This window comes from Marmota flaviventris, chromosome 10 (genome assembly GCF_047511675.1).
Source record: "Marmota flaviventris isolate mMarFla1 chromosome 10, mMarFla1.hap1, whole genome shotgun sequence".
NCBI lineage: Eukaryota > Metazoa > Chordata > Mammalia > Rodentia > Sciuridae > Marmota > Marmota flaviventris.
Genome location: NC_092507.1, coordinates 112,864,636 through 112,892,143, shown reverse-complemented (window position 1 = coordinate 112,892,143; position 27,508 = coordinate 112,864,636). Strand labels below are relative to the sequence as shown.

The 27,508-nt window shown below is 43.8% G+C and overlaps 2 protein-coding genes across 3 annotated transcripts; both read left to right on the top strand.

The window, feature by feature from the left end:
* Window positions 1-475: 475 nt before the first annotated feature.
* Window positions 476-10,554, top strand: Fcrla (Fc receptor like A). 2 transcript variants are annotated; one of them, XM_034635235.2, is made up of 5 exons: window positions 476-601; window positions 6,892-7,089; window positions 7,567-7,833; window positions 8,550-8,834; window positions 10,099-10,554. In XM_034635235.2, the coding sequence occupies exons 1-5, from the start codon at window positions 523-525 to the stop codon at window positions 10,380-10,382; spliced, it is 1,113 nt and encodes a 370-aa protein (XP_034491126.2). In that variant the 5' UTR covers window positions 476-522; the 3' UTR covers window positions 10,383-10,554. The 2 variants fall into 2 exon arrangements, with proteins under 2 accessions (XP_034491126.2, XP_027778286.2); XM_027922485.2 differs by having other exon boundaries at window positions 477-601; window positions 6,937-7,089.
* A 7,559-nt stretch (window positions 10,555-18,113) lies between these two features.
* Window positions 18,114-27,304, top strand: Fcrlb (Fc receptor like B). Its single transcript, XM_034635238.2, has 6 exons — window positions 18,114-18,263; window positions 18,516-18,753; window positions 21,876-22,196; window positions 23,741-24,007; window positions 24,630-24,920; window positions 25,200-27,304. Exons 1-6 carry the CDS (start codon window positions 18,114-18,116, stop codon window positions 25,613-25,615), a joined length of 1,683 nt encoding a protein of 560 aa, XP_034491129.2. The 3' UTR covers window positions 25,616-27,304.
* The last annotated feature ends 204 nt before the right edge of the window (window positions 27,305-27,508 follow it).

Here is a 27,508-nt window from a genome sequence, read left to right as displayed (position 1 = left end):
TTTGGATGGTCAGAGCCTACTAAGAATTAATCTGATATCTGCCTTGGTGCCATTGCCAATAATTTCCCTTCTGTCTTGCTACTTCTAGTCACTAGAAACATGGAAGCTTGGAACAGGTTGAAACAGGGCACTTGAATTCATATCATTGATTTCCCCATGATTTTCTTCAAGCAATTTTCCACCTTCTGTTCCCAGATGTTTCACCAGTGATATTGACTTTTCCCAGAGTGCACATGAAGGCCAATTGATTATCAGATAATCACATGTTTTTTGAAAGGTCTCTGTGCTCTTCAAAGGAATATTGAAGAATTGAGGGTGCTATCATTTCATCCACAATCTTAAGGATACAAATGGCACCAGAAATAACCTGGCCAAATCTGAATGATGAAAGCCAATTACAAACTTGACAACAGGTGCATAGAGATGAGACAGTTAGATTTACTTCCTTTTTTCTAATTCGAGAGGTTTCATGTTGAAGAAAATCAGTGTGTTTGGGTTGCAGAAGACCTAGATGCATTTACCATGAAGCTGAGCTGTGTTCCCATGGCCTGGGCCCTCTATATTCCCTCTGCTGTGTTCTGGGCAGCTCATTTGCTGGTGGGTAAGTAAAATGTTTGAATGTTGGTATGAGAATAGAGATAAGCCTGACTTTGGGAAAAGACTCAGAGCAAAGAAACATGGACTAACTTTGGCCCTCCAAAGAATTGGTTAGGTAGGATAAGAAGCCTAGATATAAGAGAGTTTGATGCAGACTGGGGGTATAACTCAGGGGGTAGAGCATTTGCCTAGCATGTGCCAGGCCATGGGTTCAATCCCCAGTATGAGAGAGAGAGAGAGAGAGAGAGAGAGAGAGAGAGAGAGAGAGAGAGAGAGAGAGAGTTTGGTGTGCAGGACTGAATGGCTCTTTCTGAATATAAAAATCTTGAGGCCTTTTCCATCTGACTACAATGTCGTCTTCTCTAGACACAATTTCAACTCTTACTTTTTTGATACAATTTTCTTTAAAGAGTGGTCTGTACTTGGCTATCTCTGCTTCCTCACTTCTCACGTTTCAATGATTGTAGTCTGGTTTCCACTAGAAAAGTTTTGCATAGGGCACAATGATCTCCATTCAGATAGAATAAATCATTGTACACTTTCCCATTCTTCTCCTGATGAACATCTCTGCTCACTGGGCACTGCTGATCACGTCCTCTTTTGGGGAAGGGGGTACCGGGGATTGACTCAGGGCACTCAATATCGGAGCTACATTCCCAGCCCTCTTTTGTATTTTATTTAGAGACAACGTCTCACTGAGTTGCCTAATGCCTTGCTTTTGCTGAGGCTGGCTTTGAACTCACCATCCTCCTGCCTCAGCCTCCCAAGCTGCTGGGATTATAGGCATCCACCACCACATCCAGCGATCACTTACTCTTTCTTGCATGCCTTACATCCCTGACTTCCAATTCACCATTTTCTCTTTGTACTTCATGTACTTCTTTTGGGCCCTTGGGAACTTCTCTTTTCTTCCCCTTATACCTAAATGTTCCCTATAGTTAATATCCTTGCCTCTCCATTCTTCTTTCTTTATGAAATCTCCTTTATGAGTTTATTGTCTGCATAACTTTTGCCATAATAACTGTATGTTTAAGAGTTCCAGATCAGATCTTCAACCCTAATCATGCTTTTGACCCTCACATTCAAATATCAGTCTTCACACAGGACATATTTATCTATGTGTCCAGGAAGTATCTGGAGATGAACACACCTGTCCTGGCTCCTACTTCTTCTCACTCATTCTTTCACTGTTTCTGACTTCAGCTAATGGCATCAACATCCACTTTGATCTCCAAGTTAGAAATCCAAGAGATAACCTGACTCTTCCTTCTCTGTCTTCTCTATATCTGATCAATCATCAAATTTGGCAGATTTTACCTCCTAAATTGTTCTTCCTTAAAACATTACTAATGGTATCCCAGGACAAGCCCTCATCATATGACTGGGACTACTACAATAATTTCCTAACTAATCTTGTATCAGTTTTGTGTCCCTCAATTCTGCACCATGCAGCTGCAGTGACTTCTAAAATCTGTCAGCCTAAACTTCTTGTCATGGCACACAAACTCCACCCCAAACTGGCACCTGTTTAGACTCTTTAGCCTCTATAGTCACCCTCTAAGTGTCACAACTTATGCTTTGATAAATCCCTATTGGCTTATATTTATGCATGCACACCCGGACTCTACTCTCTTCAAGGCTTTGCTTAGCAGATACTGCTACCTTTTCCACCATGCGGCCTGCGCAATGGTTTCATTAATGAGGTTCTTGGCATAAAAGTTAGCTAGAAGAGATCGAAATAAAACACACAGACTCAGTTACCTTATTTCTATTGCCAGGTCCGAGACGGCTCCCCTCTCTGGCTCCAACCTCTAACCGCCCAGCAGGGCAGCAAGGATTACTCAGGGCTAGCAGGAGAGAGAGAGAGTGAACACGCCTGGGAGTAGCCTTTTATTGGGGAACGAGAAATTCAGGGGAGAATTCCATCCAATGAAAGTTGAGGGGGACTGCACTCCAAAGTCAGGGTCAGTGATTGGGCCCCCGGGGTCAGTGGTCAGTCACACCCCCACACGGATGGGTTCTCTCATCAGGAAAGGGCCGGGAAAGTTCCGACACAGCCAGAAGCCTCAGACCCTTAACGGGAGCCGCCCAGTCACGTGTCAGAATGGCTTCCCACAACCTTTGCCTGAAATGAGCTCACTTGCTGGCCTCCTGGTCCTCTCTACCTTTACAAACTTCTAGATATCCCGAAGGGCAGCCTTGGTGGCATGCCGCAGTCCGGCTGCAGCAAAATAACCGGGGGGTGACCAACAACTTGTGTACGTTGATACAGCAGGAGTGGGAGCCGTTTATTCCAGGACAGGAGCAGTATTTATACATTCCACACAGCTTATCTAATTAACATAAACTAGATACATCAGTCAACCAATAAGGAATCTCCACACTTAATGGCTCGCTTTTGTTACTTCTCAAACCACTCCCTCTGGCATTTTGCCAGGCACCATCCAGACTTGTTTACGAACTCTAACTTTCCCCTGGCTAAATGCCAGGTGTTATTTTGACTTGTTTACAGACTCTAACATTTCCCCCTTTTGTTTAATTTAAATAATGACCATAGTGGTTTTTACACAAACACCACAAATAACCTGCTACAAACAGAAAGGGAGGATACAAAATGCCACAATACCAAGCCAATTGATGGCTCCATGCAAGAAGCCCTTGGAAAAATTATATCAGCAATGACAACATTTGCAAAGATACAAAGAGTTACAATTTGTTGTAGATTACAGTTTGTTGTCTCAGTCCAGGTAAAGCAGTATCTCAATAGATTAACTCACAGTCCAGGTAAGTTCTGCAGGCAGCTAGCTTAAATCACAGTCCAGGTAAGTTCTGCAGGCAGCTAGCCTAAGCTGTAGTAGCAGAAACAGCAACAGCTCCGAAGTATCGTCCGTTTCTCAGCCGAAGTTTCGTCCAGTTTTCAGCAACACTGGAAATTCTTCCACCCCTGTTTTCACCGGCACTGGGACGAAGGCAGGAACTCCGGCAACGATGGCTAAAGAAAATCCTGTAGCATTCCACTAAGAAAACAACCTTCTGAACAATTTAGTACATTATGTCAAGGTTTTTTACATTTGAAATAAGCCTTAATAGTGCTCATTACTCATCAGCTTCCAGGTGTGGGAGAACCATTGTAGCTTAGTTATTGGCATTGAAAATGACCAAACATCAGGGACACCAGTAGCGTCGTTTGCCGGCTGTAGCGTCCTGGGCAGCCCCAGATGGCCCTGGGGAGTGTCCCGGACTCAAACTGCTACTGGGCACAGGGAGCAAGAGCCTGCGAGACTGTGCCTCCAGGTCAGGTCTAGATTTGGGCTCCCGGCAGTGGAAGAGCCAGCTCCCCGGCCAGGAGGCGGGGAAGGGCCAGTTGCCGCCGCCTCTTGGAAAATCCTTGCTGCGCTGTGACCGGCTTGCACACTCGGCAGCCGCCTCTCCGCTTCACGCACCCTCCGGTAACGAAAAGTATTTAGTAATAGCCTTTTGCTGCAACTTTTTTCCTGATAATCCTTCTTCTTCTGAACTTTCTTTTTCTTTCTGACTAGAGTTCCTGGGCTTCCATCAACACATGCCCTAACTATTCTTGGTTCCACTGGGGTGCCTCCTTCCCTTAGTAATTTACTTCTCACCCCTTCCATATTTTCATCACAAAGACAATACAATACACTGAGACAAAACAAGACACAAACATACTGTATCAATCTTCTCCATTTTCTCAAAATGGCCATTTTTCCTCTCGCCCTATCTGCCTAGGGACGAGCAGATTTGCTCCCGTCCTATCTTTGGACGGGCAGCTTTTTTTCGTCACTTACCCCCGAGTGTCCCGGGGCTCCCCGTAACGGGCCACCATCTGCCGCAGTCTGGCTGCAGCAAAATAACCGGGGGGGGGGGGGGGGGGGGGGGGGGGGGGGGGGGTGACGAATAACTTGTGTACGTTGATACAGCAGGAGTAGGAGCCATTTATTGCAGGACAGGAGCGGTATTTATACATTCCACACAGCTTATCTAATTAACATAAACTAGATACATCAGTCAACCAATAAGGAATCTCCACACTTAATGGCTCGCTTTTGTTACTTCTCAAACCACTCCCTCTGGCATTTTGCCAGGCACCATCCAGACTTGTTTACGAACTCTAACTTTCCCCTGGCTAAATGCCAGGTGTTATTTTGACTTGTTTACAGACTCTAACAGTGGCATCTTCTCTGAGAAGCCTCCCTTGAACCCTCAGTTCTGTTCTGATGGCTGCCTGGAAAACCTCTTTCTTATTACTTTCTTCTTCATGCTGAAATAATCTCTTCATATACCTGTGTTTCCCACTAATCTGATAGCTGTTTGTAGTCAGGGACAATGTTCTTTTGTTTTATTTATTTGTTCTAGTCAGTTATACATGACAGCAAAATGCTCTTTGATTCATTGTGCACAAATAGAGCACAGTTTTTCACTTCTGTGGTTCTACATACAATAGGGTCACACCATTTGTGCAATCATACATGTACCTAGGGTAATGATGTCCATCTCATTCTACCATCTTTCCTATCCCCATGCCCCCTCCCTTCTCCTTCCTCCTTTTTGGCTAATCCAAGTTCCTCCACTCATCCCCTGCTCCCCGCCCCCCATATGGATTAGCATCCGCTTATCAGAGAAAACATTTGGCCTTTGGTTTTTTGGGACTGGTTTACTTCGCTTAACATGATATTCTCTGACTCCATCCCTTTACTTTCAAATGCCATATTTTATTCTCTTTTATTGCTGAGTAATATTCTATTGTGTATATATACCACAGTTTCTTTATCTGACAATATTCTTTTTTTTCCCTTGTGACAAGAATTGCAGACTTGGGATCAAGCCCTTCTTCTAGTTAGTAACTTTACATCACTTTGAAAAAGTCACTTTTTATATTTCTGAATTCATTTTTCTAATTTGTAAAGTGATAATACTTGCCACATAAGATTTATTGAGTGAAAATGCCTGGAAGCCTAACAAGATTTTTGTCTTTAAAATGGATAAAAGCAGAGGAGGCTGAGTCCAGTGAGTGACAGAGGAGGAACTGAAAAGAGGTAGCAGAGTAGTAAAGGGGGCAGACGGAGGAGGTAAAGAAAGCACCTGGTACTGGGAAATAGAAAGAAGGCTTGATAAGGGGAGTTACAAAGTCAAAGAAGAGTCTGGGGTCATTGGGAGTGGAAAAGAACAAAGACAAATGGGACAGAAAAGGATGGAATGAAGAAGTGAGCATGTAGGAATGGCCCCATGGCAGGGAACAGGGAGAGAGACTAAGAAGGACAAGAAATAGTCTCAGAAATGGACGGAATGGCATTTACCTTGCCTGGATCAATCCTGAAAGTAAGAGGTAGATCAAGAAGATGTGGTGATAAATCTTTAACCCTAAAGACTAACAACCTGGAGACAAAGAATTGTTCCACAGTTACCAGTACAGTCTGGGAATGGGGCATCAGGATAGAGGGGAGGAGAGAGAAAGGACTCTGCCATTGCTCAGGAAAGTTTAAGAGGCAGAGATCATTAAAGTAAAGATGACTGAACAAATGAAGATCTGAAAGGGGGAGCCAGGAGGGAGGAGAGACCCAGCTAGGGACTGAAAGCTCTTTCATAGGTAGCATATCTAGGCTGAAGAATCAAGTGTATTTTGAGAAAGTGAGAATATGGATGAAAGTCCCCAAGGCAAGTCTGAGGACTGAATTAGACCATGTCTGCACAGTGAAGTAAAAAGAACACTAAGTTTGATCTCAAGCACACCTGACTTTCTTGCTTCATTCTTTATTTTCTTTTTAAACTCTGGGTGTATTAATTTGCTTTTCTAAAGCTTGTTTCTTGAAAAATTTATAAAATGGAGATGAAGCCACCTACCTGGAAAGCTTGTGAAGAGTAAATGAGATAATGCACAAAATTGCTAGCGGTGAGTGGCAAACAGCAAATACTCAGTGAGTGTCAGAATTTGATGTTTGCCTTTCTCTCTTGTCCTGTGCCTGTGTGCTCTGGGGTCATGGTCGTTTTTGGTTCCTCATTTCCTGCATCAACAGCTGGACGCCAGGCAGCTGGATTCACCATCCTTTTACTCTTTGCTTTTCCACTTCCCAGTGCCATAGTCCATTCACTGAGGGCACGTGGATATCGGTGAACCAAGGTCAAAACCATTCCTCCCAGAGACAACCCCCGTCCCCACCAAGAGTTTCTTGGAAAAAAGATTTTGATGTCTTCCTATTCTTATTCTGAAAAAGATGGTTGCCCCAGGAGAGAGGAGGAATTCTTGTGGAGGGCGAATTCCTGTCCCCTTTTTCTAAGTTGCAGCATCATTTTCTGGTTCTCCTTGGGACATACCCTCTTCAGCTGCCAGTTTTGAGACTCTGCAGTGTGAAGGACCTGTCAACACTGAGAAGAGTGACTGCCACATGGATGACGACTTGAAGGACCCAAGGGAAACTGACTATCAGGTCAAGGGCTACACTTTCAGTGAACCCTTCCATCTGATCGTGTCTTATGGTAAGGTCCCGGAAAGACCTAACTGGTGTCCCAAACTCCTTCTTTTAGCTCCACAGCCCACTCATGAAAGTAACCCACTCAGGAAACTGGCCATAGGTTGAGGACTCATCTTCAGTCCCCTGCAGCCAGGAGATCTTCAGTTCTAGGCCCTAGAGAAATTGTCCCACACTAGGTCTAGAGATAGGTCAAGGTGATGTGGTGAGAAATCTGGAACTCAAAGTTTTAAACTGGAGGCAAAAAATTGTTCCACAGTCACCAGCACAGCCTGTGAGTAGGGGGTCTGGGGGAGAAAGGAGGACGGAGAAACGGGTTTCCCATTGCTAGGACGAGTTGACAGAAGCCTTTCAGTAAGGTATTAAGGGGTGAGAATTTACATGAATGGACCCTTAAGGAAAGTTTAGGAAGCTTGTTGTGGGCATCCCTGGGGGTATTCTCAAGTGAGACAGTGGGTGACACTCAGTTCTTCCTCTGGGCTAGACTGGCTGATCCTCCAAGGCCCAGCTACATCCATATTTGAAGGAGATCCACTGGTTCTGCGCTGCCGGGCCTGGCAAGACTGGCCACTGACTCAGATCACCTTCTACCGAGATGGTTCAGCCCTGGGTCCCCCTGGACCAAACAAGGAATTCTCCATCGCTGTGGTACAAGAGTCAGACAGTGGGAATTACCACTGCAGTGCCATCTTTAGAAGCCCTGGTCCAGGGAGCCCAGAAACAACATCTACGGTGGCTATCACAGTCCAAGGTAAGAGCTAGAGTCAGCATTGCTGTGGTAAAATCAAGTAAGAAGGGACAGGGAGCCCAAAATTGTTTTTCTTTGGTGTGGAGGTGGAAAGATCATTAAATCCTTGAGGAACAGATTGCTAGCAAATGCCCAACTGGAGTTTCAGGAGTGTCGATATCGCAGCATTGCCTTTTTAAATCATCAGCCCCACCCAGAGTTCAGTGTTTCCTACCACCCAGATCTATGCTTTCTGTCAATTGTAGATTGGGTATCTGGACTGCTATCTTATTTGCCCAAATCTGGATCTTTACTGGTTCTGTCTAGTTGAGAGGAGAGAGAGAGAGAGAGAGAGAAACAGAGAGAGAGAGAGAGAAAGGTCAAATGGGGCTGAGTGAAGTGACACACGCCTGTAATCCCAGCTACTCAAGAGGCTGAGGCAGGAGGATCACAAGTTTGAGGCCAGCGAGGGCAACTTAGCAAGACCCTGACTCAAAATAAAATTTTAAAAAGGGCTGGGGATATAGCTCAATGGTAGAGCACTTGCCTAGTTATAGGCTCTGGTTTCAATCACCAGTACTGTGAAAACAGAAGTTCAAGAGGAATCGTTCTTAAAAAAAAAAAAAAAAAATTCTGGTGGAAAAGGAGGAAAGGACCTATGACCTGGCTGCTTTGCCCCTCATGGTCCTACTTGGATGTAGAACGGCCGAGCTCTTCTTTCTTGCCTACCTTTCCCTCAGAACTGTTTGCAGCCCCAGTTCTCAGAGCCTCGCCCTCCGCTGAACCCAAAGAAGGAAGCCCCCTGACTCTGAGCTGTCAGACAAAGCTGCCCCTGCAGAGGTCAGCTGCCCGCCTCCTCTTCTCCTTCTACAAGGATGGAAGAACAGTGCGCAGCAAGGGCCTCTCCTCAGAATTTCAGGTCCCCACAGCCTCAGCAGAGCACTCTGGGTCCTACTGGTGTGAGGCAGCCACTGAAGATGGACAAGTTTGGAAACAGAGTTCCCAGCTAGAAATCAGGGTGCAGGGTAAGTGTGTATGTGTCTCTTTGGTTTGTGTGTGACAACAGGGAGATGGGTACAGGATGACTGGGTCCATGGGCTGGGGTTCAGCGTAGGAAGGTGAAGAAGGGACATAGAAAGCCGGGCACAGTGGCATATACCTATAATCCCAGAGGCTCAGGAGGCTGAGGCAGGATCATGGGTTCAAAGCCAACTTCAGCAAAGGCGAGGTACTAAGCAACTCAGTGAAACTGTCTCTAAATAAAAGTTAAAAAAAAAAAAAAGGGCTAGGGATGTGGTTCAGTGGTTGTATAACCCTGAGAGGAAGGAAGGAAGGAAGGAAGGAAGGAAGGAAGGAAGGAAGGAAGGAAGGAAGGAAGGAAGGAAGGAAGGAAGGAAGGAAGGAAGGAAGGAAGGAAGGAAGGAAGGAAGGAAGGAAGGAAGGAAGGAAGGAAGGAAGGAAGGAAGGAAGGAAGGAAGGAAGGAAGGAAGGAAGGAAGGAAGGAAGGAAGGAAGGAAGGAAGGAAGGAAGGAAGGAAGGAAGGAAGGAAGGAAGGAAGGAAGGAAGGAAGGAAGGAAGGAAGGAAGGAAGGAAGGAAGGAAGGAAGGAAGGAAGGAAGGAAATAGAAGAGAGCCCAAATAGAGAACTTCTCCCTCAAACCATGGTGCCAACACTACCGAACCAAGACCTACGTGCACTGCCTCATAGAACTTAGGTTCCTTATATCATCTCTGGGCATTTACATGAATATAATCTCTAGAATGAGAGATAAAGTCCATGTTAAAATCTGGGAGCTACCATTCAGTACTTGATCTGAAATACATTCAGAGGAGTTGTCCAGTGAGATGAGGAAGCCTGAAGCCAAGTGAAATAAAAAATAATAAAGGAACTGGTGATGCCCATCCTAAAGAGGAGGTGACTTAGGGGACCAACATTGATGTCCTCAAAAAGCTAACAACTGGATCAAGAATGAGGAATTAGACTAATGTCTTATATAATAAAGAGGTTGCTTAGGACGGTATAATATATCCATGCTTCAGTGAATTAGATTCTGCCTTGAAAGAGGAAACATTGGTTAATAGTCCATCTAATGATGAGGTCTTGTTGCTAGGATGTTCAAGAAAAGACAGCCAATCTTCAGATTAAAATTTGGATTAGGAGAGACACTAGAGTCTTCAAGTCCCTATTGCCACTGGACCCTACAGCCATTTCAGAGAATGAAAAAGACTGACTGTTTTGACAATAGGTCCAGATTTAATTCTTGTATGTGCCTTTTGCCATATAATCCAGGTCCCTCCAGCTCTGTTGAATCGCCCACCTTGAATCCAGCTCCTCAGAAACCGGCTGCTCCAGAAATGACTTCTACGGTGCCCCCTGGTCCTCTGCCTCCACTAGCTACCCCTTTTTCTGAGCACGGAGGCTTCTCCTCTCCAGATCCCCACCTGCATCACCAGATGAGTGTTCTTCTCAAACTCATGCAGGATGTAAGAGCTCTTCTTGGTCACCTGGTCATAGAGCTGAGGGACTTATCTGGCCACCTGAAGCCTGACACCACAAAGACTCCTGTCAAATGAAAGTACACTATTCACCCATGATCCGGCTCACCCACCCCCAATAAATCCAATGTTTTCTACTTTTGTCTTTCTATTCTGCACACATGCATAAATAGTTTTACAAGTTGTCCTCAGTGTCTTATAAGAACAATGGAATTAGGGGGCATATAAATAAATTTGTATGAAGCAATAATTGAAGTTTAGCTATAATTGTTTATTCTTTACACAACATCATTATGTTCTCTCTGAATCAGGAATTTCTTTCTGTTTCCCAGGCCAGAACCTGGTGACTTCAAGAGAAAAAAAAAATGGAGGTGAATTTCATATAGCAATATCAAGTGGGGGCAATTTTGTTCCCTGGACATTTTTGTCCTCACACAAGGCAAAAAGGATGTGTATGCCACTGGCATCTAGTCAGGAGAAACCAAGGTTGCTGCTAACCATCCTATAATGCATAGGACATCCTCTTCCTCCTAACAAAAGATTATCTATCCCAAAATGCCAACAGTGCCAAAGTTGAGAAACCCCAGCCTAATGATAGTCAGGTATTAGACTCTGGAGTGAGACTTTCCCTCTACTAATTACCCTCCTCTTCCAACCTCCTAAACAAATATTAATTACATGCTACTATTTAGTCAGTGCTATGGTCTGAATGCTTATTTCTCCAAAAATTTATTTGTAGAAACCCTATCCCTAAGGTGATAGTATTGATAGAAGGGACCTTTGGGACTAGATCAGGTAATGAGGGCAGAACCCTAGAAATTGGAATTAGGGCCTTTATAAAGAAGACCCTACAGAACTAGCCTGCCCTTTTGCCATGTGAGGACACATCAAAAAGATGTTCTTTAGGAATCAGAAAGTGAGCCCTCTGGGCTGGAGTTGTGGCTCAGTGGTAGAGTGCTTGCCTGGCATGTGTGAAGCCCTGGGCTGGATCCTCAGTGCCACATATAAATAAATGAAACAAAGATCCATTGGCAACTAAATATATATACATACATATATATGTGTGTATATATATATATGTATATATATATCTATATATATATATATATATGTGTGTGTATATATATATATATATATATATATATATATATATATATATATAACACAGTCTTTGTAATTCCAGTGACTTGGAAGGTTGAGGCAGGAGGATCACAAGTTCAAAGCCAGACTCAGCAATTTAGCAAAGTACTTAGCAGCTCAGAGAGACCCTGTCTCTAAATAAAATACAAAAAAAGAGCTAGGGAAGTGGCACAGTGGTTAAGTGCCCCTGGGTTCAATTCCTGGTACCAGGAAAAGAAAAAAAAGAAACAAACAAACAAAAAAAGGAAATTCAACTGCCAATATACTGTGCTGGGTATATTTCCAAAAATATACTATGTCATGGTCATTCTACAAGGAGTTGTTTTCAGTTAATGATCCCATTTTTATGAATGCATTCTGTAAGCTCATGTTAAACAGAGAATTCACTTACAGATAATAAAAACTATCAGTTCAGTGGGGCAGGGGAGGAATGCATGCAGCTGGCTGAGATGAGTTTCACTTCTGCGTTCCTCATCCAACTGTGCATGTTAACTTAACAACCAGTGAAAGACATTTAGGGAAACACGTGAGGGAAGGTGCATGCAGAGTTTCTTCACCCTCTCTGGGTGCACCACACTCCCAGCATCTCTTTGTCTTCACTGGTGATTAGATCAATCTCCAGTTCCTCTCTTTTCCTGGAGGTCAGGGGGTAGGGCTGAAAATTCTAAGCCTCTATTAAGAGGGTTGGTTTCTTTGGCAGCCACCCCCATCTTCCCAGGAGTTGCCTCATATGCGTAAATTCCACAACAGTTTTTTCTTATAAATAAGAAAAGATGTTCCTCTCACCTGTAACACTTAGGACTTTCTTGGGGTTTTAGTAATTGTCAGGACCCAGGTACAGAGGTCAAACATATTTCAGACTGTGTCACATACATTTGATATCCAGTAAAGTTGAATATTTGCATAGCCTATCACCCGGCATTCCATGCCTAGGTGTATATCCCCAAGAGAAATTTTAGCATATATGTATCAGAAGTCAGTTATAATGTTCGAAGTAGTACTATTTGGAAAAGCAAAATTTTGGAGTCAACTCAGATGTCCACCAATAGTAAAATGAACAAGTTGTGCTATTTTCACAGAATGGAATGCTATATAGCAGTAAAAACGAATAAACCATACCTATAATGCAGCAACATAAAAGAATCTCGGGATTCCACCTCTTGGGTCCCCTTCTTCCTCCGGGAGAAGTCTTTTTTCTGCTGTCTTTTAATAAACTTCTAATTTCCACTCTGAAAAAAAAAAAAAAAAAAAAATGGGGCTGGGAATGTGGCTCAAGCGGTAGCGCGCTCGCCTGGCATGTGTGAGGCCCGGGTTCGATCCTCAGCACCACATACAAACAAAGATGTTGTGTCCGCCGAAAACTAAAAAATAAATATAAAAAAAATTAAAAAAAAAAAAAGAATCTCAAGAATATAAACACCAGGGGCTGGGGATGTGGCTCAAGCGGTAATGCGCTCGCCCGGCACACGCGGGGCGCTGGGTTCGATCCTCAGCAGCACCACATAAAATAAAATAAAGAAGTTGTGTCTGCCGAAAACTGAAAAATAAATATTAAAAAAAATTCTCTCTCTCTCTCTCTCTTCTCGATCTTTAAAAAAAAAAAAAGGATATAAACACCAGGTGATAAAAACAAACATGCAGTAGAAGATCCTTTATACAATGTTTAAAAACAGGTAAAACAAAGGAACATATTGTTTAAGCATTCACATACATACATATGATAAAACTTTTAAAAAACAAAAACAAAAAGTCACACAAGAAATTAAAACACCAAAGTCAGAATAGTAGTTATCTCTGAGGAGTGGATTGGGGAGATAATGAGGAAGAGCACATAGGCAGATATAGGTTATTAATTTTTTTCCTCTTCTCTGATAGGCATTGAGGGCTCCTTAAAAAGAGAAATATATATATATATGATATATTTATGTATAAGTATATGTTTACATACAAATATATAAGCAAAAATATATATATAAAACATCTGTTATATATAAATAATATATGTGAATATACAAATATACATTTAAATATAAATATAAACATAAATATTAAATATATTTGAATATAAATATATGTCAAAATTTTATATATGTGGATATATATGCATACATATATATTATATATTATTCAATTCACTTTATGTTTCTTCCCTGGCTTTCTCTTAGAGGGAATAAAAAGCCAAGTTTATTACTTACAATGTGGAGTAGTTCTTTCCTTCATTTCCTTCATTCTTTCAGAAAGCTCCCTCTGCCCCATCCAGCAGCCCAGCATAGAAAACTTAGATTCAGTTACAACTTAGATGAGGACAAGGAAGGAACAAAACGACCTGCTAGAATCACAAGGGGAATTTAAACAGTATGTGAGTTGGGAGGGGTCTTATCCTTGCTTTGCCTCCTTAAAGTTCTTCTTCCCTTTTGATGTCAACTCTCCCCCTTTACAGTGAACAAGTGGGACTTCTTAGGAATGTGGAAGTACAGAATGCTGTCTTCCTGAAAGAGTTCCTTCTGGCAATCACTGTTAGTTTTCACTCACCATGTGTGAATTTTTCATAAAAGGTAAAGGTTTTCAATTTAAAGAAATGTTCTGCTCTCTAGCCTAAAATAGGCCTTTATATTTCTTTGGTATTTGAAACGCCTTTCTCTTATTCAAAAGTTTATATTTAAGAATAACAATTCTTAAAATATCTCTATTTGGAAAAATAAAAACTTATTTGGCAAAGTTACAAAGTTAGGAAATACCAGATGTTGCCTGGCACAGGGAACACATGCTTATAATTCCCCCTACACAGGAGGTTGAGGCAGGATTATGACAAGTTCAAGGCCAGCCTGGGCAACTTAGTGAGACCCTGTCACAAAATTTTTTTTAAAAAAGGGGGAGGGAGCTGGGGATATGGCTCAATGGTAGAGTGTCCCTGGGTTCAATCCAGTACTGCAAAAATACATATAAACATACATACATACATACATACATATATACCAAATGTTGATGACAAGAAGGAGTAGGAATGTTGGGAGCCATTCACATGAGTATGCACTAATGCAAACATTTTGAGAATAATATCACAGTATTCAATCTTTCTTTCTTTGGCCCACAAACACTTACTATGCTATGTGCTGTCACTATTCTATGCTATGTGCTGTCACTATTCTAAGTGATAGTTATGGTTTGGATGTGCAGTATCCCCCAAAAGCTCATGTGTGAGACAATGCAAGAAGGCTTAGAGGAGAAATGATTGGGTTATGAGAGCCTTAACCTAATCACTGAATTAATCCCTTAATGGGATTAACTGAGTGGTAACCTAAAGTCAATAGGGTATGGCTGAAGGAGGTGAATCGCTGGGGGCATGCCTTGGGGGTGTATATTTTTTATCTGGTGAGTGGAGTCTCTTTGCTGCCTGGTCATCATGTGAGCTGCTCCCCTCCACCACATGCTTCCACTATGATGTTCTGCCTAGAGCCCCCAGGAATGGAGCCTGCTGTCTATGAAGTGAGACCTCTGAAACCGTGAGCCCTCAAATAAACTTCCTTCTCTAAAATTGTTTTTGGCAGGTATTTTAGTTATAGCAGTGAAGAAGCTGATTAAAACGGTGATATAGCAGGGAACAAGAAAAAGAAATTCCTGTCTTCATGGGGTTTACCTTCCAATGGAGGAAAACCTACCACAAATAGATACAATGGTAGGGATAATAGGTGCTATGAAAAGAAATAAAACAATATGCAGAGCCAGAGAACAATGATGAGGGGACACTATTTTAGATTATGTGATTAGTGACTATCTCTCTGAGGAGGTAGTATTTGAGTGAAGTGAGGAAGTGAAACTTGCAGTGATCTGGGAGAATAAGAATCTTTCAGGCAGAAAGAACAGCAAGTGAAGCACCAGAGCAAGACTAGGTGTGGAATTTTCTATGAGCCATTATAAACAACACTGTGTGACTTGACCAGAGTGAGGCAGAAAGTCAGAGGAAATAATGTCAAGGATCAAGTAAAGGCCAAGTCTGTAGGGCCTTATAGACCATGAGTAAATATTTGGGCTTTATTGTCAGTGCACCTTTGAGGGATTTTTGAGGGACAGTAACACAATATGGGTTCCATTTTTAAAGTATCTCTCTGGATACTTGGTGAAAAAATAACTACAAGGAAAGATATGTAGAAGATAGAGTCATCAGGATTTGCCAATATATTAGATCTGCTTTTGGAGTATGCATGAAATTCATGATCATAACACTACAGACTCACTCCCAGTTATGCATCTCATGAAAACATATCAGCTGTTCTGCAGGGAGCATCAATCATAGCCTCAACAGCACTAATTTAGAGGCAGCCTCCTAGGTGCTGCCCTGTTCTAATCTGGTTATGTGAACTGGTTTGTTCAGCCCTCACAATATGAACCAATAAGTTCAATGTGGCATTGTTTATGGTAGCTCAGGGTTGATTAGCAATCAGGGCTTTAGGGTAATGGACAGGTCCAATGTAATGGAAACATTGTGGAATACTGGGGCAGTCAGAAGCAATAAACAAGATGCAAATAGAGAAAAATGTCCGAATCTTAAATACATGGAACTGATTTTTAAAGGTAAAACATAAAATGGTATATTTAGAATACAATACTATTGTTACGGTTTGGATCTTGAATACCCTTGAAAGCTCACGTGTTGAAGACACGGTCCCCAATGCAGCAATATGCAGAGGTGGTACTTTTGGGAAGGGATTGGATCATGAGGACTCTGGCCTCATCCATGGATTAATCCATTTGATGAGTGGATTAATACATTTGAATATTCCATCTGATAGCTGGGCAGAAATGTTGGGCAGGAACCTGGTGTGTGGTGCATGCCTGTAAAACCAGCAACTCCAGAAACTGAGGCAGGAGGATGGAGGCAAGAGGAATGAAAATTCAAGGCCAACCTCTACAATGTAGCAAGACCCTGACTCAAAATAATAATAATAATAGACTGGGGATGTGCTCAGTGGTAAAACACCCTTAAATTCAATCCCCCATGTCAAAAAAAAAAGAAAAGAAAAGAAGAAGAAGAAATAAATAAATGTTGGGCAGGATAGTTTTCTTTCTTTCTTTCTTTTTTTTTTTTTAAAGAAATTTATCATCACACAAAGCAGAGAAACAAGAGGCAGACTTTTCTCAGGTTGGTCAGGTAAAGGCCACGAAACTCCATCACTGGTCATGAAAGACAAACAATATCCCTGGAAAATGTAGTCCATCTTTTAATTCACAAGCAGGACTCAGACCAGGTCCTTGGGGCCAAACCTGAGTCAGATCCAGACCTTAACACGTTGGGAACGAATGCTGTCATCTCACAAATCCTTCTCTGGGATAGGAAAGCAAAGACTAACCATTTCCCTATGCAAAAGGAGTACCAACACACACTGTGGGTGCCTGGTAGGTGATAGAGGCCATACGGCTTCAGTTACAGTATTGAAGGTGACTAAAGCTTGGGCAAAGGCCTTGGACAGGTTTAGAAATACAGCACAAAGCTTCAAGCTTCCCCCACACCTGGAATTAATGTGGACGTGTGAATGAATCAGGTTCAGTTCAGGCAAATGGCGTCTATCTAAGGGATCTCCTCCAGTGTCATTGCATTAAACAAAAAAGCACCCCACTTCCAGGACATTAGGGTGTCTTCCCCATGTGAACTTTGTGGTACCTGAGGAAAGGCATTTGGCTGGTAGCTTTCTCATATTCAACACATTTATAAGGCCCTACTCTAGTGTAAATCTGGTGTTGAATAAGGCCAGAGCTTTTGCTAAGATTTTCCACACTAATGATCCTCTAAGGCCTTTCTCCAGTGTGAACTCTCCTATGGTCACTGAATTTGGAGTTCACATTTGCTGCACTCATAGGGCCTTTCTTCAGTATGAACTGTGTGGTGATTAAGGAATGCAGACCTTTGGCTAAAGGATTTCCCACATTCACTGTACTCATAAGACCTTTCTCCAGTGTGAACTCTCAGGTGTAGAATAAGGCTGCAGTACTGACTAAAGGATTTCCTATGTTCACTGCACTGATAAGGCCTTCATCCAGTGTGAATGTTCTGGTGGTTTAGAACACTGGAGTTGTAGGTAAAGAATTTCCCACACTCATAAGGCCTTTCTCCAGTGTGAATACTATGTGGTTGCAGGAGTGCAGAGCTCTGGCTAAAGAATTTCCCACATTCACTACACTTAAAAAGCCTTTGTCCAGTGTGAATTCTGTGATGTTAGATCAGGTTGGATCTTTGGATAAAGATTTCCCACATTCCCCACACTCAAAAGGCCTCTCTCCAGGGTGAACTTTCCAATGGTTATTGAGGCTGTAGCTCTGGCTAAAGAATTTACTGCATTCACAGCACTTATAAGGCCTTTCTCCAGTGTGAACTCTCCAATGTTGAAAGAAGTTAGAGCTTTGGCTAAAGGACTTGCCACACTCTGAGCACTTATATGGTCTTTCTCCAGTGTGTACTCTGGTGTTTAATGAGACTGGAGCTGTGGGTAAAGGATTCCCCATACTCTCTGCACATGTAACATCCTTCTCTAGTGAGGGCTCTCTAATGCTGAACAAATGTGTGTTTGGGGATGAACACTTCATCACATTCTTCCCAGTTACAATGAGCTTTCCCCTGCGAGAGGCAGCTCATTTAAAAATTTTTTTTAAAAAATTTGTTCTAATTACTTATACATGACGATAGAATGTATTGCTATTTTACTTTTCCACAGGAAGAAGAAGACTGTTGATGGAGAAATTCCAAGCTTGTTGGAAATCACTTCCAACGTCTCTGCATATAAAGGCCTTTCTGGTTCATGGAATTTACAGCTCTTCACAAATGAGGTTCTGCCCATATCACTTCTGAATGGCTTCTCTCCAATATGCTGATTCTTGTGCTGATAATTTGTACTGAAATAGAATTGTTTCTCACATGCTCAACACATGCACGTTTTCTGTTTGTGGTGTGTGTGCTTCCTTATGCTCAGCCAAGTGAAGGGTGACTTTTAAGATAAGGCCACCCATCTCACAGAGCTTGGTCTCTTGGAGAGATAGAACTGACTTGGGAGTCATAATCTGGGACACTCCCTCTTACAGAAACACTCTGCTCAGAAATTGCCTCCTCATCCTCTATTCCACACTACCAACCTGTTCAGGAAGCCTAACAGCATTCCTCAAGCAAGAAACCCTGTCCACGTCCCCCTCACCCTGTCCTGCACCGACATGGGATCCTGCGGGAAGAGGCGGGCCTTGGAAGAACGCATCTCCCAAGCGGCTCCCCAAGCCCCAGAGCCCCAGGGACTGTCCGGGTCTGCCTGGGTGCTCTTGTCACTGCGTTGGCCGCCGGCGCCTGGGACTCAGGGAAGGGAAGCCGCCTCCAGGTGCCTTTGTTCTAATTAGTTATACATGATAGAATGTACTTTGACACATCATACATAAATGTAGTATAATTTCTCATTCTTTTGGTTGTACATGATGTAGAATCACAGCAGCCATGTAGTCATAGGGTGATAATGTCCGATTAATTCATTTTTTAAAATTCTCTTTAGTTAATACAACATCAGGATACATCCTGACATTATCACAAATGTATGGAACTCAACCTGCTGCAATTCAATCCCCAGCCCTTCTCCCCCACCACCCTACTTCCCTTCCTTTCACTTCACCTCTTTCTCGTCAAACCATTTACAGTTTACTGTTTTTTTTTTTTTAATTAATTTGTGTCCTATGGATACACCTGATGCTGAGACTCACCATGCCATATCTATGCAAGCTCATATGAAAGTTGGGATGAGCAGGATATTTTTTGAGTCAAATTTTGAGCCCTGTATGATGTGAATTCGACAGTTGATTTCTGAGTTTTCCAGGAAAGACTACATAGCACATAAATTTTGGATGTAGACAGGTTTCTTCTGGAATTCAGGAAAAGGACTAAGACCTGTGCTCTAGGTGATGAGAAGCCAAATTAGAGTCCCCTGTACAAACCAAGAGGATAACTGACAGGTGCTTTACATTTTAAAATTTTTTATTATTTTTTTAAATTAATAGAACCCAGTTACATTCCTAACTCTTTAAAAATTTTTTTCTTTTGTTTTATTTGAGACTTGGTCTTGCTACCTTCACTGGCCTTGAACTTGTGATCCTTCTGCCTCATTCTCCCGAGTTGCTAGGATCATAGGCATGTGCTACTGCACCGTGGCCAGCTGCAATGCATTCTTATCATGCAGGGAATGGCCTGTTGGCAGAAGCCAGACCTCTGTACAGGCAGTGTGGATGATGTGAGGAGCCCCCATACTGGTCCCAAGATGAAGAGCCAGGCAGGGTGCAGGGAAGCACAGAAGCATTGCCCAGCCCGGGCACTCATAGTAGACAGTTGATCATCTCTGCTCCTAGTATCTATTTTTATCTCCCTGCCCTATTCCTGAGAACCTTATCCAATACTTCTCTACTTTTCAGACATACATGACTATCTTTTTTTTTAATCAAAACTTGCTCTCAAAACAGGATATGAAGTGACCAGCATAATTTAAATGACCATACCCTAAGATGTATTTGCATTTTTAACAAGGAATGGCACATTGAGCAAAAATTTTGAGGGAATTTTCAGAGTGGAATTTTGGGCATTAACAAAAGAGGAGAATGAGTTATGTTCATGTACTAGTATGTAACAACAAGTCCCACCACCTTATAATTATAATATACCAATATAAATATAGAGAAAAAAGAAGGAGTATGCTATCTTAATAAGTTGACTGTGTCTGATAACTGATCTCCTTCCTGCCAGAGTTCCAAGAGAAGGAGGTGCCTTTCTTTTAAACAGCCATAGATGAGGGCAAGAGAGATTCTAAGCAGATATACTATCAGGTTGGAAACTTCATTAAGTATTTACATGAAAATTCAGGTTCCCATTGCTCAGGTATGGTCACATGGCTCAGAGAGCACAAGAAGCAGAGCCAGGAGGTTGGATCTGAGAAACTTCCGAAGGTCTGGTGCAGTGACTTCTCTACTGCAGGTCAGGAGTCCTGGGACTGAGACGTGGTTGGGAAGGGGTTGCAGGGCCCAGTGGAAGGAAGGAAGGAAGGAAGGAAGGAAGGGAGGGAGGAGAGGAGTTGCCACAAGGTGAGGTCATTAGGGTGAGCAGGAAAGAAGAGTCTTCTAATTTCTGAGGGTTTAAATTTTCAGGAAGAGAGAGAGGGGAAACACATTATACTCCTGTCTCTGGAGAATCAGATGGCAGGGGTATGGGAGGGTGGTCAATGAATCTACTCATTTGTGGGAGAATGTCAATTCTGGTGCAGGAGACCCAACATTGACCTCTCTAGACCTGTACCAATGTCTGACATCTGGGAGGGAGCAGAAAAAGCCCTAGGTGGACCTTGTGGACAAGAGGATGTGTCTTCCTCAACTGAGGATTATAGGGTTGGCTGGTGGGGAGGGAGTGGAACATAGTGGAATGTTGATTGGAGCCTGAAGATGTCAAGGTTACCTGCAGGAGCTGGCGTTCTATGAGACTCTCTTGTGCTATAGAGGGCCTAAGTTCTGCATGCCCTCTCTTCAGAAGACAGGGTTGGCCTGAGCTGGGAAGGCTAGGTATCAAGGTAGTGGATGGGACAGACAACACTTGATGTTTGGGATACTTGAGGGTAGAAGGTAACATATTCATATTCTGTCTCCTGCTCTTTTTAGTCTACCATCTTCGGGATCTAGGAATGGGCGGGGAAAACAGCAGTGTCTCCTAGTACTCAGAGGTCAGCCACTGCCACCTTTTCTCTTTCTACCCATAAACCATGCCAGCACATTTCCATCCTTCTACAGCTGCTGCAAGCAGACACACCATGTGGGCACTAACAGCCCTCTTTCTCCTAGGTAAGTTTTCAAATGAGCACCAGAAGGGCTTTGGGTGGTAGAGAATAGTTTGGGGCAGGATGTGTAGGAAAGGGGAAGTGGCCATTCAATCCTCAGATTTCAAGTGTTCATTATCTATTTTTGGAGAAGAGAAGAGGGAGCTTTTGCAATGCTGGGGTAACTGGGGACAGAAGAAAAAACTGCTTTGAGACCTTTGATCTTTCCTTTGGTCAAGAATCTTTCCTTCCTCTCATCTCCAACACTTCCCCCTTTCCTTCTTTTTTGTTTTGCAGTTCAAAGCAGTGGGCAAGCTGGTGAGTCTGAATGCATCCCTCAACCCAATTTTCTAAAACTTCCACTCCAATCTCCCTAGGTAATCTGCTTGGGTAAACTCCCCACTTTTTGGCTGTTCTGAAATAGTATCTCTTTTCACTCTTCTTTGCAGACTCTAACACTTCTTCAATCCCTGACCAAGTTTGCTTGTAGAAATGGGTGCTGATTGATGAACTGTTGGTTTGTGGCCCAATGAGTGTGGTCTCCCTTCCTGTGGGGTGGGTTAGTATGTGAGCTGGGTCCTGGAAACTAGGGTTTTCTAAAATTTCCCAACCTCAGGACACATCTTTGATGTACCTCACCTTGTTTCTCTTTCCCATGGCGCCCCTTCCCACACATCCCCAGCTACACTGGAGAAGCCCATATTGTCTCTACACCCACCTTGGACCACAATCTTCAAGGGGGAGCGGGTAACCTTGCGATGTGATGGATACCACCCTGTGCTCCTGGAGCTCCGGCCTATCAACACTCTCTGGTATTTGGGCCACCTACTTCTGCCCTCCCATAAGAAGAGCATCGAGGTACAGACACCAGGGGTATATCGGTGCCAGACACGGGGAGCACCTGTCAGTGACCCCATTCATCTCTCTGTATCTAATGGTGAGTGGTCTGAGCAGAGGGGAGAGAGCACATGGACCTCCTCTGGTGATCCTGGCCTTCCTATGGGGGAGCACACTTGTCCATTCCCAAGAGGCAGGAAAAGAGGGTCACACTGAGGACTACTTGAGTCTCTGGAGTAGGCAGGAGTCTGTGCAGTGCTGTGGTAGAGATGAAGTAAGGTTTGCCTGGCTCAAAGTTCCCCTTTAACCTTCTGCCACAGTGTGAAACCAACATTTCTGTTTGTTTCTCAAATCAGATCAGAAGAGCAAAAGTTTTGAGGACATAGGATACTGAATGGAGAACTCAGGGGGCTGGGCAGGAAAAAAGTAGATCAAAGCAGGAAAAGTAAGTGTCCCTGCCCCATCTGAGCACAGCAAGAGGAATACTTCTCTGTATATCAGTATTCATATCAGTAATGTAGGGACAATAATAGTGTCTGTCTCTTTGACTGTTGTAATCATTAAAAATGAATTATGAAATATTATTAAAGAAAAAACAGGAACTGAACAGTGCACTTAATCAAAATTTAATTAGAGGCATGTATACACATGCACAAAGGAGTCAACTGAGAAATTGGCTGGAAATACTTGAAGGGTTTCAAAATATGATAAGAAAAGGAATAATAATTTGTTCACTAAGATACAGGATTGGCCACTTCATAGGGAGTATCATATAAATCTTAGCGTGGTGGGTCACAATTTATATTTAAAATTTAAGGGTGTCACCTAATGTTCAAATTAGCACTTATACTTGAAAACAAGCATATACTGACTACAACACACAATGGTTTGAAATTCACAGACTGAGAGTGGCACGTGGATTGTGGCTATTACTCGAAGAATTCTAAAATGGCATGTAGTATATGTTAGGGCTATTAAGGGCTATTATATGTTAGCTATGATGCTGATGGTGATTGGATAAATATGTGGTGCTTTGGGAGATACCTAAGGCTGTCCTAGGGTGTCAGGGCAGTGTTCTTCAGGAGATAGGTCTAAATCTAGACACACAGGATAAATAAGACTCAACTGAGATCTGTGAAGGAGGGGCTTCCTGGCTGAGGAAATAGCAGATGCAAAGGCCCTGGGTTCAGAGCACAGCCAGTTTTCTCAGCAGTTCAGTATGGTTGGAAGTTAACTTGTGTTGAGCGAAAGGTGGGGAGGGTAAATAAGAAATGCCACAGAGAAGAACACTGAAGTGGGTGCTGAGGAAGGAACCAGGGGACCAGGTCAGGAAGGCCCTGAAGTCATTTTAAAGAGTTTAAGCTTAATTCTGATGGGCTAGACCCAAAGAAAGCACATCTTTGCCTCCCTAGTACCTAAAGAGAAACTGTTTTTTTTTCTCCTTCCTCCCGACTCTAAGCTTTCTGCTCTATGAAACTGTCACCTGCCAGTTACCCAGCAAGACCAGCCGGTTCAGGAAAGGGGGAAGGAGGTGGTGGGGAGAAAAGGAAAGCAGTTATGGAAGAGAAGCAGGGAAACTGAGAAGAGGAGACCAGCAGGGCTGGATTGACTGTGAGGCAAACCGTATCTGCTTATCCGGTGTAGACTGGCTGATTCTGCAAGTGCCCTATGCTGCGGTGTTCGAGGGCGAACCGCTGGTTATGCGCTGCCGCGGCTGGTACGACAAGGTGGTCTACAAGCTTCACTACTACCACGACGACCAGGCTGTACGCTATTTCCACTCTAGCACCAACTACACAGTGTTGCAGGCGCGTGCGAGCGACAGTGGGCGTTACCAGTGTTCTGGCACCATGCGCATCCCGGTAGAGAGCGCGCCCATGTTCTCCGCCAAGGTGGCTGTGACCGTGCAAGGTAGGCGAGACTTGGGGTCCGGAAACGCCAGGAAATTCTGGGACAGGAACAGTGAGGGGAAAGGTGGAGGCGGAGTTAGAGCAGCTGCTACTGGTGGGTTTCTCAGACCACGGACGATTGAATGGGTGAGAGATCTGCAGCCGGCTTGTAGGCTGGTGTCACTCCCCACTCCCCGCTCCCAGCTTCTTCTGTTAGGGGACCCCACGGTCCTAACCAATAGGCCAGCGGCAGTAGTAGAGGACGCTAAGCTACTGGGACGAGGGCTTAGCTTCCGAGCACCCCGCGTGGCAGGTGCAGCGCTCCCACTTCTAGACTGGAGAATACACGCTGAGTGGCAGTTGGGTGGTGGCCTGAAGCATCTGGTCTGGTCCTAATTCCCTTCAACCTTTTAAGACCCTTCGTAGATTCGGATCCTCTGCCCCACTTTTCAAAAACCTTTCCTCCCTCACTCCACGTGTACACACAGGCTACACTTGGGTCTCTGGGTCCGCTAGGTCCCTGCGCCGGAAAGTGGGAGGGAAGGGGAGGGATGGACAGGTTGACCTTGGTTTCTCCCTTGCCGGGCTCTATCCCTGTCGAAACCCAAAATGCATTTTCCGCCTCTGGGCTGCCCTCTCTGCAGAGCTGTTCCAGACGCCGGTGCTGAGGATTATGCGCCCTCAAGAGATCCGCGGCTCAGCGCACCGCAGAGTGGTCCTGCGCTGCGAGACGCGCCTGCACCCACAGAAGCGCGACACGCCACTGCAGTTCGCCTTCTACAAGTACAGTCGCTCTGTTCGCCGCTTCGACTGGGGCTCTGAGTACATGGTCCCAGAGCCCGAGGTAGAAGAGCTTGAAGCGTACTGGTGCGAGGCGGCTACCGCCACTCGCAGCGTCCGGAAACGAAGCCCGTGGCTGCAACTCCCAGGGCCCGGTGAGTAATCGCCCTCCTTACTGGCACGCCCTCCCACCGCCGGCAGCCCAGTTTCCGCCTCTGCACACTCACGGGTCGCCTTTTCTCCTTCCCCTGTCCGGCCCTTGTCTTCTAATCTCCACATCCTGGTCCTGTTTCTCTCACCCCAGCGCCACCTCTCTACCTTGCCGCTATTCAGGTCCTCGTCGTTCCCCTGCGCCAGCCCCAAGTTTCTCCCCGACCCCTGCGCCCAGGGCTGACGATTTCAGCCTTACATCACTTGGTGTGTCGTGTTCACAGGCTCCCCCCTGGATCAGGCGTCCACCACCGCTCCAGCCCCACAAGCTGCAGCCTTCGCTCCAGGTAACAAGCCGTTCTCCTTCAGAAAGCCCCCAGTGTCCAGATCGGTCCAGTCCGTCACCTCCGTCCCAAACGCCACCTTAGCTGGGCTGCAGTTCCCAGGAGGCAGCGCCCCCACTGTTGGGTCACCCGCCTGCGCTCCGCCGACGCTCTTGGAACAATCCGCTGGAGCTCTGAAACCCAATGTAGACCTTTTGCTCCGAGAAATGCAGCTGCTCAAAGGCCTTTTGAGCCGGGTGGTTCTGGAATTGAAGGAGCCACAAGTCCTCCCAGAGTTCAAGGGAACACCCGAAACCCCCACTTCCCACTTTGCTTTGAGCCGGGGAACCCCCGAGACGACTCCAGTGGAGAGCTGAATTACGGATACCTTCCTCTCTCCAGGTTCATTTTCCCAGATCTCTCCTACTTCCCCTAGCGCGCAGACCTCTCTGAGCTATCTCTGCGTCCCTTTGTTTTTTGTTTGTTTGTTTGTTTGTTTTTTTTTTTTTGTTGTTGTTGTTTTGTTTTGCTGTGGTTTTAAAAGACGTCCGTATAAAGTGTGGTGGTTGATGATTTCGACTTCACACAGCAGCTAGTAACCACAAGCATTGTCTTTGATGTGTTCCTTCTCACAGAATTCCGTTTGGGAACATGTTATTTTACTTCATTGTAGTTTCCTTTTGGAGTGAATTTAGTCATCCTTAGCTAATATTAAGTCTAACATACGTATTTCGGCACAAGTCATTTTTTGGTAATTAAATTCATTGAGGTCACTAAAAAACATTAGAACATTTTGGGATTAAGATGGAATTATTCATAATTATTTTACTTCTCTGTTAATATTAAAGACTTTCAGCCTTATTACTGATGTGTTTATATCTTCAAAGTTATGGGTTCTAATTACTTTTAGAGTGGGAAAGTATTCCATTCCTAAGTTATGAAGGTCGGCGTTCACCTAGATGCACCCCCTGTCCCCACACACACCCCTTGCCCGCATGTAGCCACTGATGGGCTCTGGGAGCACCAGGCAGGTGGGCCACACAAATCTTAATGAAAAATTAAACAAGTGGTATCTTTTGCATTGAGACATCTCTTTGAAGAAAGTTTTAAAACAAATCCTCAAAATTGCTGAATCCACATTTTTAGCAGCATTTTTCTTCTTTAAAAACCATTTTAACACTAACACACAGCTATATAAATGTGTTCAGATCTAGATCCCACCCTATGTGGAGACTTTATGAAGGAAGAAAAATGGGAAGTCATCTCAATTACAATTTTAAGAGTTTTCTCACTGAAAGTCTAATTTCCACAGCTCCTCTGTCTACTCTAGCCATGGATTCTCTGCAGAGCTGGTATGACTTGATCTAAAGAGTTCTTATTCTCTTTAGATCCACATCCTTCTTCAATTAAGTTTACCTGTGAAAGCTGAGAACTAATAACAATTGTTTTCCACCATTCTTTACTTGTGTTTTAAAGATTTTCAGTCATATTCCATTTTCCATTTCTTTCTGAATGATTAAAATAACATTCACACTTTTCACCATATTATTCTTAAAATCACTCTTCACCATATTGTTATTACAAAGTCACTGTAATTATCCAGGGAATCAAGCAGGTGCACACAAATTATAATGCAATGTGATGAATGCTCTGTGAAAAAACCACAGGAATTCAGAAAAGGAACTGGACCTTGAAAAAAGAGCAAGAATTCACCAAGAGGAGATGTGAGACAGATTGAGGGGTAGGGCAAATAGGCTGAGAATCCAAAGGCATAGGGACATGAAAGACTGTTGTGTATTTGTGGACCTACAAATAGCTGGGAGAGGTTAGAGAATTCTGTGTGTTTATGTGTGGGGGATTGTATTTGGGGGGGGGGGAGGTGGCAGAGACAAATATAGAAAAGTAGGATGGGATCAGAACATGAGTGTCTTGTTTAAAAGTACTTGTTTGATATGTTGGATGGATATTTGGAAGCATTCCTGGTTTGAGAGCCTCAATAAGTCTTACTGGAGGAGATGCTAATGTAAAATTAGCTAAGAAGAATCAAATAAACTGATCTCAGTGAATACTTGCTTAATTCTGAGAATGTCCTGGTCTCTAGCTTAGGGATCTGGTCTACAAGTCTCTTTGTATGTCTTGGATTTCCAGACTTCTTTCCTTCCTTTTCCTTTTCTTCTTTTCTTGTGATGTTTGGGATCAAACCCAGGGCCTCATGTGTGGTAGAAAACCATCTACCACTGAGCAACATCTCCAGCCCTGACTTCCAGCTC

What these genes read in the sequence shown, in the direction of transcription:
- Fcrla (XM_034635235.2), top strand. Translation starts at nt 523, where the DNA reads ATGAAGCTGAGCTGTGTTCCCATGGCCTGGGCCCTCTATATTCCCTCT. An exon ending in CCATCTGATCGTGTCTTATG is followed by an intron (nt 7,090 to 7,566) that starts GTAAGGTCCCGG and finishes CCTCTGGGCTAG; the next exon opens with ACTGGCTGATCCTCCAAGGC. An exon ending in GGTGGCTATCACAGTCCAAG is followed by an intron (nt 7,834 to 8,549) that starts GTAAGAGCTAGA and finishes CCTTTCCCTCAG; the next exon opens with AACTGTTTGCAGCCCCAGTT.
- Fcrlb (XM_034635238.2), top strand. Translation starts at nt 18,114, where the DNA reads ATGACGATAGAATGTATTGCTATTTTACTTTTCCACAGGAAGAAGAAG. An exon ending in TACAGCTCTTCACAAATGAG is followed by an intron (nt 18,264 to 18,515) that starts GTTCTGCCCATA and finishes TCCCTCTTACAG; the next exon opens with AAACACTCTGCTCAGAAATT. An exon ending in CTGGGTGCTCTTGTCACTGC is followed by an intron (nt 18,754 to 21,875) that starts GTTGGCCGCCGG and finishes TCCCAACCTCAG; the next exon opens with GACACATCTTTGATGTACCT.